General features: G+C 40.5%; 2 protein-coding genes across 2 annotated transcripts; one reads left to right on the top strand and one right to left on the bottom strand.

The window, feature by feature from the left end:
- Positions 1–13: 13 nt before the first annotated feature.
- On the bottom strand, positions 14–7,710 carry bend4 (BEN domain containing 4). The gene is made up of 5 exons (XM_079893175.1): positions 7,159–7,710; positions 4,383–4,946; positions 3,401–3,492; positions 2,798–3,038; positions 14–2,065 (listed from the first exon to the last, which is right to left on the bottom strand). Exons 1-5 carry the CDS (start codon positions 7,607–7,609, stop codon positions 1,824–1,826), a joined length of 1,590 nt encoding a protein of 529 aa, XP_079749301.1. The 5' UTR covers positions 7,610–7,710; the 3' UTR covers positions 14–1,823.
- Positions 7,711–9,680: 1,970 nt separating this feature from the next.
- On the top strand, positions 9,681–13,328 carry shisa3 (shisa family member 3). The gene is made up of 2 exons (XM_079893176.1): positions 9,681–10,429; positions 11,847–13,328. Exons 1-2 carry the CDS (start codon positions 10,156–10,158, stop codon positions 12,422–12,424), a joined length of 852 nt encoding a protein of 283 aa, XP_079749302.1. The 5' UTR covers positions 9,681–10,155; the 3' UTR covers positions 12,425–13,328.
- Positions 13,329–13,780: the final 452 nt, after the last annotated feature.

The raw sequence follows: 13,780 nt of genomic DNA, 5'->3' as shown, positions 1-13,780 counted from the left end.
TTTTTTTTTTTTATCATGAATAATACGCTACATCTTCTGAATGATTTGATAAGTTGTGCGCATGCTCATCCCGCAGACATCTGCAATTATTCACACTGGAGTGAATTTGACAGCCTTTGAATTGGTTTCACAAAGAAACGTTGCAATGGCTTTATTGTTGTCTACTGCCATCTATTGTTCAATGTCTGGAATTAATAGAGTAGCTACTATTGAATAACAACACAGATGGCATTGTCTGAATCAGTTTTTTGTTTCATTGTTTTTTTCCCATTTTTGTTCACATTACATAAATGCATCTGTTTGAAAAGAAAATATCATTAATAAGTAGGGGGGGGGGGAAACAGTCTCATCACTTTTGGTGGGGTTCACAGTGTTGACACGTTCTTTGAATAGACTAGAAGACTAACAATTTCCAATCACCATGGATTTGTACAATCACAACAGGCTACATTTCACAACAACAGAAGCTTTTGTATGTCCGGTAGTCAAAGGCAACAGCAACTTGGTAGTAACATATTTTGAAGACTTTATACCACTCTGACATCTCTTTATCAGCTGTTTAATGTTTGTGAATCGCTGGCATAATGATGAAACATGAACATGAAGATGTGAACTTGTACGGTGATTCAGTAGCCATTAGTAGCAGATGAACGAGACCACAGATCTTCAGATAAGAAACTCCCTCAATGATCACGAGTTTTGATGTGTGAACAGGTTTAAATGCTGGGGATTCCCAACCATCTGATATCTGATGAAGTGTCACGGAGAATGAATTCAAAATGTAGTTAAATGACATTTGACTGAATTCTACCAGACATTACACATGTATAAACATTTTCACAGACAGAAACTTTGTCTAAGGCATTAAAGAAAGATGGTCTGTGTTCAAACCCATTTTTCTTTTGTTTGAAAACCCAAACAGCCAGAGGCCACTAATGTAACATGAACACCAAGAGATTATCAACAGTCTGAATTGGCAGTATTTGTAGTTCTTAGTGGTAGATGGTGTCTCTTATTAAGGCATTTCATGTAGTTTCTATGCAGTCACACAGAATATTATAGTGTGGTAAAATAAATGATGTCGGGTTGATCCTTCAAACGTGATCTTTGAGGTGCTTGACGAACTAGCAGCAACACAAATTATGAACAGCATAGCCTCCTTGTTGGACCTTTACAGTCAGAGGAAAGATAAGGAAGCCAAACAACAAATAATATGACAGATTACTGTATCTGCACAGTCACAGATGCGGACAAATTGAGTAATTTCATCCTGCAGCCACTAAGAAACTGATTTTTGCAACATCACAGTTTTTTTATAAACATCACAGATTATTCAACATCATATGATGATAAAATAGGGGGCAGTACTTTAAATTCAACCTTATCAGACAGAATAACAAACCTCATTTATAGGCCGTCTTTATGAACATCTGACCAATCTGACTCAAGAATGGAGTGAAACGGATACATTCATGTTGCTATAGTGGATCATATTCTTAAATCACATTCAATGGAACAAATTTGGAAAAGGAGCAAATAACAAACCTGATATTTTGAAGAATTCAACCAACTCCGCTGCCTAGTGACTACTAACCATTTAACACAGACTTCAACAATAAAGCATGGAATAATTCACTGGGTAAGTGTGAACTCCCTGGAATGTATTGACAGGAAGAAATAAGGATTATATTCATCCAAAAACCCCGTTAACATCATGTAAGTGCTGCAATCTCTGAGTGAGCTGATCCGGACTGACAGTAGGGCTCACTCCTCACCTTGATCCATGATTTGAGTGCTGAAAACGTTGGATTTATGTCTCTTCTTTAGTCCCCCAGGCCGTTCTGCGTGCCCTTAAGATAGAGATCATCCTGAGAGAGCTGCCCGTCATAGCTCTCCATGTATAAACTACCACTGCTGCTGCTCCCGCTGCCCCCGTTGCCCAGGAAAGTGCCCACAGCCCGGCCCTGCCGCGCGTGCCCCACTGCATCACTGAAGACTTTGTTTATCTGCTCCTCAGAGGGCATCCACCAGTCAGGATTAGAAGCACAGTGCATCCGGATAAACTCTGAGAGAGGGAACGCCATGGGACAGAGATGGATGAGGGAGATAGACAGAGCAATGTGAGATTTTAAATTGAAGTTTGAATAATTATGAAATAAATGCCTCCCAAATACTAGGGTGTGTTCACACTTGTGGTTGGGTTCTCTTGGTTCTTTTTGGTCCGGACCAAAAAAAAAGAAAAATTATACATTAAGTCCTGGTCATTTTAAACACCGAGCCTAAAGATACAAACAAAACAAAAAACCCTGCTTTCATGATGTATATTTTGTTACAGAACATCCAATACAAGGCTGTGATCTGGGCTAAATGCGCTCACTGTATGTGCACACATATGATGAGAACTCACGAACATCTTATAAATGTGTGAAGGAGTCAAAACAGCGGCAGGAATTCCTCCATTACACACACAAACGAGGATCTGCTGAAAGAAGACGTGGTTCCAACTTCCAACTATGACAGGAATAAACAGGTATGCTTGAGCTTTAAGGGTCACATCGTGTGACATCACATCAATTAGATGTTTTTGGTCTGTGTTGTGTTCATATTTCAGTCAAACCCCACCGAAGCCGACCGAGACCCACGTTTCGGCTTGTTTGGTGCACACCAATGTTCGGATGACAGCGTTCACGCTTCATCAAATGAACCGCACTAACAGAGCAATCGCGCCAGAGTTCCTTTTAATCCAACCAAACCTGCCAAGTGTGAACACACTCTAAAAACACTTTTAGCTCACTACCTCTGAGACAAGTGACCTTGACGGGGTTAAGAGGCCGTCTCTCCGGTCCCGTATCCCCTGTGTGTACCGAACGTTTCCTCTTCCCCAGACCGCACGAGTATTTCAGCTCATCTGTGGTGAACACAAACCGGATAAGGTAACGCAGGAGCCGCCGGCCATCTTTTTTTGAGGAGTTGACTGCCTCGTCCCACTGCTTATTGGTGATGAAGAGAGGATAGTTCCCCAGAAGCTGTTTACTGCCCTATTTAGAAAAGACAGAGATTATAAGATTATAGATTGCAGAGGGGAAAAATTCTTTAATGCTGTCTTTAATCTTTAATGCGCTTTAATGCATCAACATTTAAACAGACACTGCACTAAATATTGTACCTAAAAAACAAGCAAATTTAATCTAAAGAACTGAAACTTTACTGGAATACTAAAAGATTCTGTTGTTTTTAGTTTTATGTAACAGTTGGTCAAAGTGATATTTTCATAACCCCAGATTAGACGTTAATTTGAATGACAGTTTCAGTTCATGTTCCATGGTAACAGTGTCTTTCATAAACTTGTGGTTTTCCTGACTATTTTTTACAGACTATTTTAATTTTCTGTCAGGCTCACCTCGGTAAGCTGCTCTTCGGACTGGGGCTGCACAAACTGGTTGTAGTGCTGAAGAACGGTCTTAAAAAAGTCCAAAACATTCTGGCAAGGAGCTGTTGAAGGCAAAACCAGCAAAAAAACATGTTGCTTGATGAACTTTTAGTTTCATTTAAACCAACCAAGCTGAGCTGTTGCACATAAGCCAAATACAATGAACTGTTAAAGGTGCAATGTGTCATTTTTTTAAATTAAAGTTTTGTACTTAATGAAATTAATAGTTCAGCTATGAAATGAATTAATGCATACTCACTTTGATACTATCCGTGGCTTAGAAAAAGCTGGGTTTTCCCCCTTAGTGGCAATTACGAGAGTACATCATTGTCTCGATAACCCTTTTTGGACACTTTCAGTAATGGAATTAATGAATCATAGGTGATAATATATTGTGAAAAGGGTATTTTTACAATGGCATCCAAAACTGAAAACTTTTCCATTGCTAAAGCCAGGTATGTAAACAGCTAAGGACAAAAAAGGAAACCATGTGTTCCGCCATTTAATATGACTAAAATTTCTATTTTTATTCCATTAAATTGCTAACTGTTGCAATTATACTATTGAATGTAAAATTAAAAGTAAAAGATTTAATAATAATAATACTTGTATTTTACAGAACATTATTTATGACTGTCTTGATTTTTTTGCTTTCAAATGTAAAACTAAAAAGCTTTATTTTGGCAAAATAGAAAAAAAAAGAAAAAAGAAAAGCTGGGAAACCTTAAAGCTTCTCTTTTGTCTCATTACAAATTCGTGTAATCAGGATCTACCGTGTCTCCAGCAAATGCAATATATATTTAGCGTGTTACATTATGCACCTTTAAAAGTAGCTTAGGATAGTAGAAATAATTTAGTGTACAAAAATATTATAAATATTAATTCTTGTAGTGGATTGTGTGTCTAATATCAGGACTGAAATAAAACTAAATTATCAAATAAAGTTTAATACCTGGTATGTTGTCCAGTTTGTGTCTCAGTTCCTCATTGTCCTGCTGTAGACTAAGAACTTCCTGTTCCAGCTCCATACAGCGTGGACAACAGCTTTCCTCCTCCTCGTCTTCCTCAGGCAGTGTGGATGAAGGGTGTCCGTAGGACTCTGACGGTGCTGGTGAAGTCCAGCCACCCATGTTCTGCCTCGGGGACCCTGATGCTACCGGCTCAGCGTCTACTGGGCGGCCCCGTTCACTGTCCGATGACTGGGGTCCGGATAGAAGGTAGTTCTGAAGCGACTCTGTGAAAATCCGGAGGAAAGCGGAAGTCTGCTGCTGGTTCCAGTGGTTGCCCCGTTGGGTCTCCTCACCTGGGTTCTCCAGAGATGAGTCCTCCGACCTGGGCTTGGAAGCGAGCCTCTCTCCGGGAGACAGGCAGCTGTCCTCCTGTTTTATGAGAGTGGAGATGGAAGAGGATGGAGGGGCCAGGGAAGGCTGGGGCTCAAGGAGCCGTCCGTTGCTGTTGAGGAGGCTGAGCACTCGACTGCACTGCTGGGCAAAAGCATCCAATATGAGCCGGTTTTCTGAGGGGCGATCGAAATTTCACATAAGTTAGCAACAGATCTCTTTTCATTTTTCATATTCAAAGAAATAGTTTAACCATAAATTAAACTATAGTGCGTTTCAAAACATGCATAAAATCCGTTAAAGAAAAAAAGAAGAGCATAACTTTTATACAATGCTGACCACAGGTTTTTTTAAGGCAAAATGTTCATATATTCTGCTAATATTCTTCTTTATAAACTAATATTAATATGATAATTTAATGCTACTTCCTAATTTTTTTGTACTATTCTGTTTTTTCCACAACAAAGATTCTATTAATAATAATCTATTAGCCAAACATCACCACTTGCACAATATCTTTATGATCTATTTAGTCTTTTTTGTTATGTCCCTGTCCTCCATTTGCACTTTCCATCATTTTTATCTTTAAATCTGCAACTAGGCTCCGCATGCCTACAGATTTAGGAGATAAAGATAAGGATGCTGTGAATCTGCACACACACACACACACACACACCTCATTTACATGGTGTCACTGTTCTAATAAACACTATTCATTTCTTCCAAATCCTCTAAATATGATGAGAAGCAGCAGAGAGATTAATAAAAGGAAAATGCTGACCAACCATCCGCATACAATTACTCTGTCTCCCCACAGCCTTCTGGCCGCGCCCAGATGCAGAATCTTAAGAGGATGATTATGAATTTGCCACCCTCACACAAAGACACAGGGCAGACAATTATTAGCTCATGCAGTCGCTGTGGCAGCCGTATGACTGACGGGCTCCAGCCTCCGCCGTCGCCTGGATGTGTCTATCAGGCTTAAGCAGATGTGGCCATTTATTAACATGCGCAGCATCTCTGTTTACCCCCAGCAAGATGGATTTGATATCATTCTCCTCTATCTTTCCCGCTCCCTCGTTCCCTTTTTTCCCTTTCTCTACCCCTCTCTCCCTCCCTCTTTTTCTTCCTCTGTTATGCCATGCAGAGTGAGGCTCATGAAATTTCATTAAACACAACATGTGCCGCAGAGCCAAATTTATGAGCCACATTTGTTTTAATCACAATCCCTTTGGAGGAGCTTTTAAATGCAATTTGGATTATTGCTCTGATCTCAGAGCTGTGTCCTTGGGTGTCTACGACTCCTTTCCCCAGAGCTAGAAAGACGAAACCATTAGCATTGTCTGATTGGCCAAAAAAAACCCCATGTATTATTTTCGCAGTGGATATTCCAAAAAAGGGCTTGGTATGAAATTAGAAAGCACTGTTTATGCTATGAACTCTGATCTGGATTGGAAACACTGCATCTCCAACAAGTGCATTTAATATTCAGTGAACAGCCTGAAACCCTTTTATTGATGTCAAGGTGAATTTCACAATGCATGTTGAACACTACATTAAAAGACAAAAAAATGTTCACGGTTGATCTTAAACCTTTCCATACGTAATTGAATAACTTGTGTGGAGAAAAATAGATCAGCTGAATGTTTGCACCGACTCTGAGGCACCCTGCTGTAAGATAATGACAACTTCTCAATTTGTGAAGGCCTGAGGCTCTGATGAATGAAAACAATCTCTGGCAACAACAATCACATGAAAACAATTACTGAAGTTGACAAGTTTAGGTAAGTCAATTAAGTTGGTGAGAAAAACAAGACGCTCTCCACAAATGCATGCAGGGAGAATCTGAATACAGCATGTAAAGAAATCTAACAGTACTTGATGAGACTTTCATGTTTTCTCTATGATCATGAGACCAGTGTTTACATTTTATTGTAAAACTCAACAACTCTCCATACTCTTTATGCTCTATTTTTGAGATCAGGAATTACCCAAGCAGGTGTCAACCACTTGTGTTAGTGACATAAAGACATAAAACAAGATTTTGTTAAATATACAGAAGACTCAGAATGTAATCTCAAAGTGTAGGCTATGACAGATTCAGAACATGTTAGTGCAGGGTTATTATGAAATTGTTAAACCACTGTTTTCAGTCGGGTGTTGTTTTCACTGATGTGAAATTAAGCGTGCCGACAATGCTTGAATAAGTCGCATAATTTGGGCGTGGGTCTCAAAATATCCATGTACTCGTGTGAGATGCGTTTAAAAATAATTGCCATTTAAAGGAAAATGTACACTTCCCTTTCCCTTTCCCATTCGGTTGTTCGAAGTTGCAGCTTCGTGATGAATTCACGGATAAAAGTTTCTTAGGCAAACTTGTTCACTTACCTGAGCTTATTCCATAGGTGCAGTCTGGAGACTGGTGGCTGAGCTCGGCGCGACCCCCCGGGTATCTGCCCGACTCCTGGCCGGCGACCCTCCTCTGGCTGCCGAATGATGCCGCGGCGGTCCCCGCTGATGCCGCCGCGCTGGATGTCGCGACTCTGCTGCTGCTGGGCCTGACTTCGCAGGGGAGACGGTGCTGCTGACTGCTGCTGATGGAGAGGCAGGCTTGAGGAAGCGGCACCCGCTGTGGATACTGCTGCTGATGACTGAGGTGATGAGGATGCTCTCCGAGCTGCGGGATGTCCACCATTGTGGGTCTGTCATATCTCGCCTTGCCCGCCGCGCGCTTGCTCTGAAAGGTCTTGAGGGAGCTGTACGGGCTCCTCTGTTGCTGCTGCCTGCAGATTTTGGGCGCAGAGAGACCTTCGTCTGCTGGTAGCATCTCCTCCTCCATCTCCCTCGGACTTGAGTGTCGTTCTGTCCCGGTCTGGTTAAATCAGTTGTCCCAGTGTCTCGCCGCCTTGCTCTGTGTCTCAAACACTTCTAACTCTGTCTGAGATACTCAGAGGGTGGATGACTTTACTGACAAGTCATTGCTCCAATCCCCTGGCGGTAACAGCACGCGCTGGTTTATTCTACCAACAGGGGAATACCGGCGGCACCCGCGCACGCCTCGCCACTCGGTGTGTGTGTATGTGGCTCGCGCTCCCATCAGTGGAGCGTCAGAAGAGACAGGTGCAAGATGATATAAAGAGGTGTGCATGATCCCCTCCATGTTGTTTCGCATAGCCATGTTGTCTATTAGGGGTATTCTTTGTTGTTTGTTGTCGTTTTTTAGGCTGACAACAAAAAGAACTTTAGGACTTATCAGAGCCTATTGGAAATACAAATTTAAATGCAATAAGCACTAGGCTAAACTTAATATTAAGCTCCGCATTTACAAGGTGTCATAAATAATGGGTAAATACATTTATAAAAAAACAAACATGTATTTAAATGTAATTTAATGTAAAGTACATCAGTGGCAGATTAAGACTATTTGGTGCCCCTGGGCACTGACACCTAGAGTAGATAAACAAATAAATAAAATAAAATATTTTTTTCATCTGTAATTGTCCGAGATGCTTTTCAGAAGCAGGGCTACTGTCTCATTTCTCCAATGCTGGGTGGAAGCAAATGGGGAACAGAGTTTTCTCTATGTTTTTGAAAGTATCTTTGGAGCTGGTTTCTCATGGTTTCTCTTACTAGTGTGCCGGGAGCGGAACATGAAAAAGCCGAAGTGGAGCTGGACTGGAGCCAAGTGAGTATGAGCGCTTTGAGTAGGAAGGGGGAAACGCTGGTAGTCCGTTCCACTTTTCAGTCTATGCGTTACTTGGCGACACCTAAATCTTGATACTTTGTTGGAAGAGCTATTTTCGTTTGCAGCGGTAGCCTATAATATTGGCCAATACATAGGCTACTAACTGGCCAGAATTAGCCTGAAACATAGGCTACTCGATATTTTACTCATAGAGATGGCGTGCTGTATCCTGATATTTGGCAGCATGAACATCAAGAGAGTGTGAGAATGTAATAAATTATAGGCAACTCCGTTTGTTCTTTAAAGGGATAGTTCACCCAAAAATTTTAATTCTGTCATAATTTACTCACCCTCAAGTTGTTCCAAACCTGTATGAATTTATTTCTTTCGCTGAACACAAATTATGATATTCTGAAGAATATTGGTGACCAACAAACATTTGATGGGGCCTATTGATTTCCATATCCATAGTATGAAAAAAAATAAAAAATAAAAATACTATGGAAGTCAATAGGGCTGTTTGATTACCGACATTCTTCAAAATATCTTAATTTTGGGGAGAACTATACATTTGTAGGCTATATGATATGTGTTGTGTATGTATGCAAGGCTATGTGTAAAAATGATGATGACAATTTAAGCCCATAGAGAGGCATGTACTGTTTAAAAAAAAAAAAAAAAAAAAAAAAAAAAAAAGATTAAATGAAACAAAATATATTTATTTTCAGAAAATACAAAAGACAACAATGGCCAGAAGAGGGCGACAACATGACACTTATGAATTTAACAGCAAAACGTTATGATCACCGCTTTCCAAACGACTGAGCGAATAATAACCTATAATTCAGTGAATTCAATAAAATAAAATAATAATAATAATTCTGTGAATTCAAACATAAATAAATGAAAACAAAAAATATACATACCAAATTTGAAACAATTTGATTTTTAATTTCAAAGACTCTAGGCTAAAAACATCTTAAGGAAATGAAAAAAAGAAACAGTTAAAAAAGTTAACCTGACCAAACAAAAAGAAAGAACAGAACTTTCTATTAATGATATTGGTCAGAAAATACCTGAATCAGGTCCAGATGAAACACTTCAGTCCCTCTTGCGCTCCCCAGGCAACAGGACGCAGAGACCATGCGCGCGTCCGGCCAGCAAACTGCGTGCGCGTCACAGAAACGGAGCGGGTGCGAGTCTAAAACAAACTTACGAGAGCAGCACATTTGAAAAGTCGCTTTAGAGCAAGCGCGCGCGTCTCTGAGCAGCCACAACTTCTCCGCGAAGAACTGCTAGACAGGCCATTGTTTTTACCAGTCATTGATAAATAACGTATAGGTGACAGTTCATTGTTTTACATCCACATGGATATCAAAAGCAGGCTTATTCGATGAGAAGTTAACGAGACTAAAATGTCAGTAGGCAAAACAGCGGGAGCGGATAAAATGCGGATAGAATCATGGAATTTCTGGAAGTGATAGCCTTATTTTAATACAATCTAAGACCGGAGCTGGATGATTCCTAATATTGGATTTGGACAACAATCCTTGGATTTAATCCCGTTGACTGATTTAAATCTTATGAGCTGATGGAGTATTTTCCCTCGTTCGTTTAAAGCTCGCTTAACCCCAAAACGTCAGTTTATCGGGCGCGCTCTGTTTGAGAGGAACTGGCCAATTAAAGCGCATCTTGCCGGTATGGTGCGCCTGCTGAATTGCCTAGTCTTGGGGTATTTGACATGGAACCTGCGGATATCTGATGCCCGGGGAGAGTACTGTCACGGCTGGCTAGACAGCAGTGGGAATTACCATGAGGGCTTTCAGTGTCCGGAGGACTTTGATACGGCGGACGCGACGGTTTGCTGCGGGAGCTGCTCGCTGCGCTACTGCTGCGCGGCCCCGGACGCGCGCCTCGATCAGGGAACCTGCACGAACGACAGAGAAGTGGAGAACGACACGCAGTATGCTGCCCGTAAGGCCCAGATCAACTCATGAATAAATAGCTGTAAAATTAAGCAGAGTTTTAATAAAAAAAAAGATTCGTCATTATGTCTATGATCCAGACAACTAAACTGAACAAACATAGGTCTACTATTAAGTTTCTCATTTAGAAAAATTGTATTCCTGGAAAGAGAAGCCTACTGAAAGTAGTTTTATCCTCTTACTATTAACTTTTTATTTTTATTTTTTTGTTTGGACTACTCTTCTAGTTTGGAACAGGGATATAAAATTAATCCGTAATGACATCTGGTTGAATTACTTAAAATAATTTTGATGCTTGTTGCCATCAAAATTATCATTACAGGATTTGTGATATTTTTGGTCTTAAGAATGAAGAGTGGATTACACAATGTTTTACTCGGATAAAATACTAACAGCATATGCCAGCACTTGCTATACTGTCTGACAGACTTATTTGAGCAGAGCAGAGGTTAACCTGACACACTCTATTCATTGTATTTTGTTACAATAATTTTTAAATTTTACTCAGTTTTAGAAGTTGCAAGATTTTCTTGATTTCTTGCTTTTCAACTCAATTCAAAGTAGTTGAAAAGTGCAAGCACTGCAGGGTGTGGCGTAGGCACATAAAAAATGGATAAGATAGCAATTAAACAAGTTTATTTAGTTGGCTGAAATGTTTGCAGTGTTTTAAGAAGAAATGTATTGTACATTACAACTACACATCTAATCACATTCATGAACAAACTAAATATTGTTACATCAAATCATTATATTTTGATAAAGGCTTCAATTAATGACTTAGATCTTTTAGACCTGTCAACTGTATGACCTAATGATCATCATTCCTAATTTTACATAATATTGCCTATACTGATCTCAGCTACATGTGCAAGTATGAAGAAACAATGTTTAAGCAAACAGTGGGAACATGTGCTTTGAATATTGAAAACGAAGTTTCTGCCAATTTAGATATTGAAAAGATAGTTAATGTGAATAAATAGAAAATATATTAAGCTGTAAAAAGATTCCCTTTACATCTTGATTTAGCTCAACATTGGTCATTGGTTTGCAGTTATTATCGGTGCTTTTAAAAGTAATATTCACTATTAAATAAACCTTTCATTTAGTAACAAGCAATATATGAAATTTTAAGCATTTAAAAATAACATTTGTGAAACCATAATTTATAAGACCAATGACAATGAACTAAATTCAAAGTAAAGTCGAATTGATTTCTATGGTGTCGTATACTTAGTATTATAATGTTGATTCAGTTCAGTTCATGTTGCAGGGTTCATCAGTTATGTAATGAATTTGATTCAGCTATATATGGTGTCATTATCCAGCTGTGCAGTGAAGTGCAGTGAAGTTGATCATTCGACTGAATATTAAGTGTCCTTCAAACCCGTGCCGTTTCTCTCTTTCAGAGCCCATCTACGTGCCCTTTCTGATGGTGGGCTCCATCTTCGTGGCGTTTGTCGTGGTGGGTTCTCTGGTGGCCGTGTACTGCTGCACCTGCCTGCGACCCAAGCAACCCACCCAGCAGCCGATCCGCTTCTCGCTGCGCAGTCAGGGCGAAACCATCCCCATGATCTTCACCACGGCTCCTCCCAGCCTGCGCACGCCGTCCCGCCAGTCCAGCACGGCCACCACCAGCTCCAGCTCAGCGGGAGGAGGGAGTTCAGTCCGGCGCTTCTCCCTGGGCCGGGCCGACACGCTGGGGCAGTGTTCGCAACAGCAGCTCCTGGTGGTCTCGTCCTCCTCGGCGTCCACTCCTGTGTCCGTGACCCCGACGCAGCCCTTATTGCCTCCGCCGCCTTACACCTCCCAGCAGGGCCTACAGGCCAGTAACTCTCTCCAGCACACACACGCTCACAGCCAGTTACAGCTGCACCACCAGACCCTGCAAAGCTCCGGGTTCCTCCTGCCACAACAATACTTCTTTCCTCTCCCGCAGGAACCGTTCTCTGGGAACAAGGGCTTTGCTGACTTCAGCCAGAGCTGACCTGGGCTTCTCAGCTGCTCGAAAAGGAGACGAACACCAAAGAGCCGGTCATTCACAATGCCCTGTTGTAGACTCGTATTACAGGGGCTCCCGCACAAGGAAACAGGCACTAATACGTCTTTCAGCAAGCTTTGACTGGCACTTGCGAGACCGCAGCTGGAATTTGAGAGCCGTGTGGAGCGCTTAAGCTGCTGAGATAGTGGACCATCAATCTGACAGACACTCAAGTGCTGGACACAACACACACTACTTCAAAGCACCTATATCTACAATTGATCATATCTTGTATGCACTTCCAATCTGCTTCTATGAGAAAAGACGTCTTATTGTTGAAAAATACTTTTGAAAACTCCAGCTGGTCGACACTCCACTGAACATTTAGCCTTTGTATTGGAGCTCATTTGATATAATTACACATTTTTCTTGACAATCTCAGTCCCATTTTAGGGGTCGTGCACACAAATAGTGCCATGTATGAATGAGGGTTTTATAGAAATGGTATTAGATTAAAGGTTTAATTGCCAGACTGAGACAAAGATTGTTCATAATGTTTAAAACAGGCATTCATCATGTGTTACTCTCGGTCACATTAGAAACGCGTGTTAACATCACATGAATGCACAGCTACCTTTGGGAAAACTTCTGTTTTTAATGTTTGGAGAGTGTTCATTCTTCAATTTTGTATCATTTGTAGCAATCTGAAAGCCATTATTGGCTCAGGTTCAGATGGCAACACAGTTTGTATTTTGTTATTTTTGATACGAGATGTTTTTTGTAAATGATCAGGTGTATCTAAATGTACAGTCCAGCTGGAAACACATCATGTGACGAGACGGCCTTCAACAAAGTATTACGGTCTCTAACCAACAGTGTTTTTGAGCTAAATTAAACCGTTTTATCTTTCACCTGTGTTTAGTTGGTTTCCCCAACAACAGTAATGCATTAGATTTAAAGGGATAGTTCACCCATATTGTGAATGTTTGGTTGCCCATATTCTTCAAAATATCTTCTTTTGTGTTCAACAGAAGAAGAAAAAAAAAATCATACAGGTTTGGAACAACTTGAGGGTGAATATAAGTGATGACAGAATTTTCGTTTTTGGGTGAACTATCCCTTTAAGAATGAAAGAGACACATTCAAGAAACTCTATGACATCACTCACATAAGAGGTTCCATTTTAGAACAGGATGACTTTGAAAACTATTACCAGAGATGGAAAAACTTGTTTTAACCCATGGACTAATTCTTTCAGATACATTTACATAAAGCGTGGCCAACATAAATATATACGCCTGTTATTAAAATATGTAATAAATAACAACTCTATTAATGTCACTGACCAACAGAACATGTAAA

Source organism: Squalius cephalus, assembly GCF_949319135.1.
Source record: "Squalius cephalus genome assembly, chromosome: 14".
Taxonomy (NCBI): domain Eukaryota; kingdom Metazoa; phylum Chordata; class Actinopteri; order Cypriniformes; family Leuciscidae; genus Squalius; species Squalius cephalus.
This window is presented reverse-complemented; position numbering and strand designations above follow the sequence as displayed.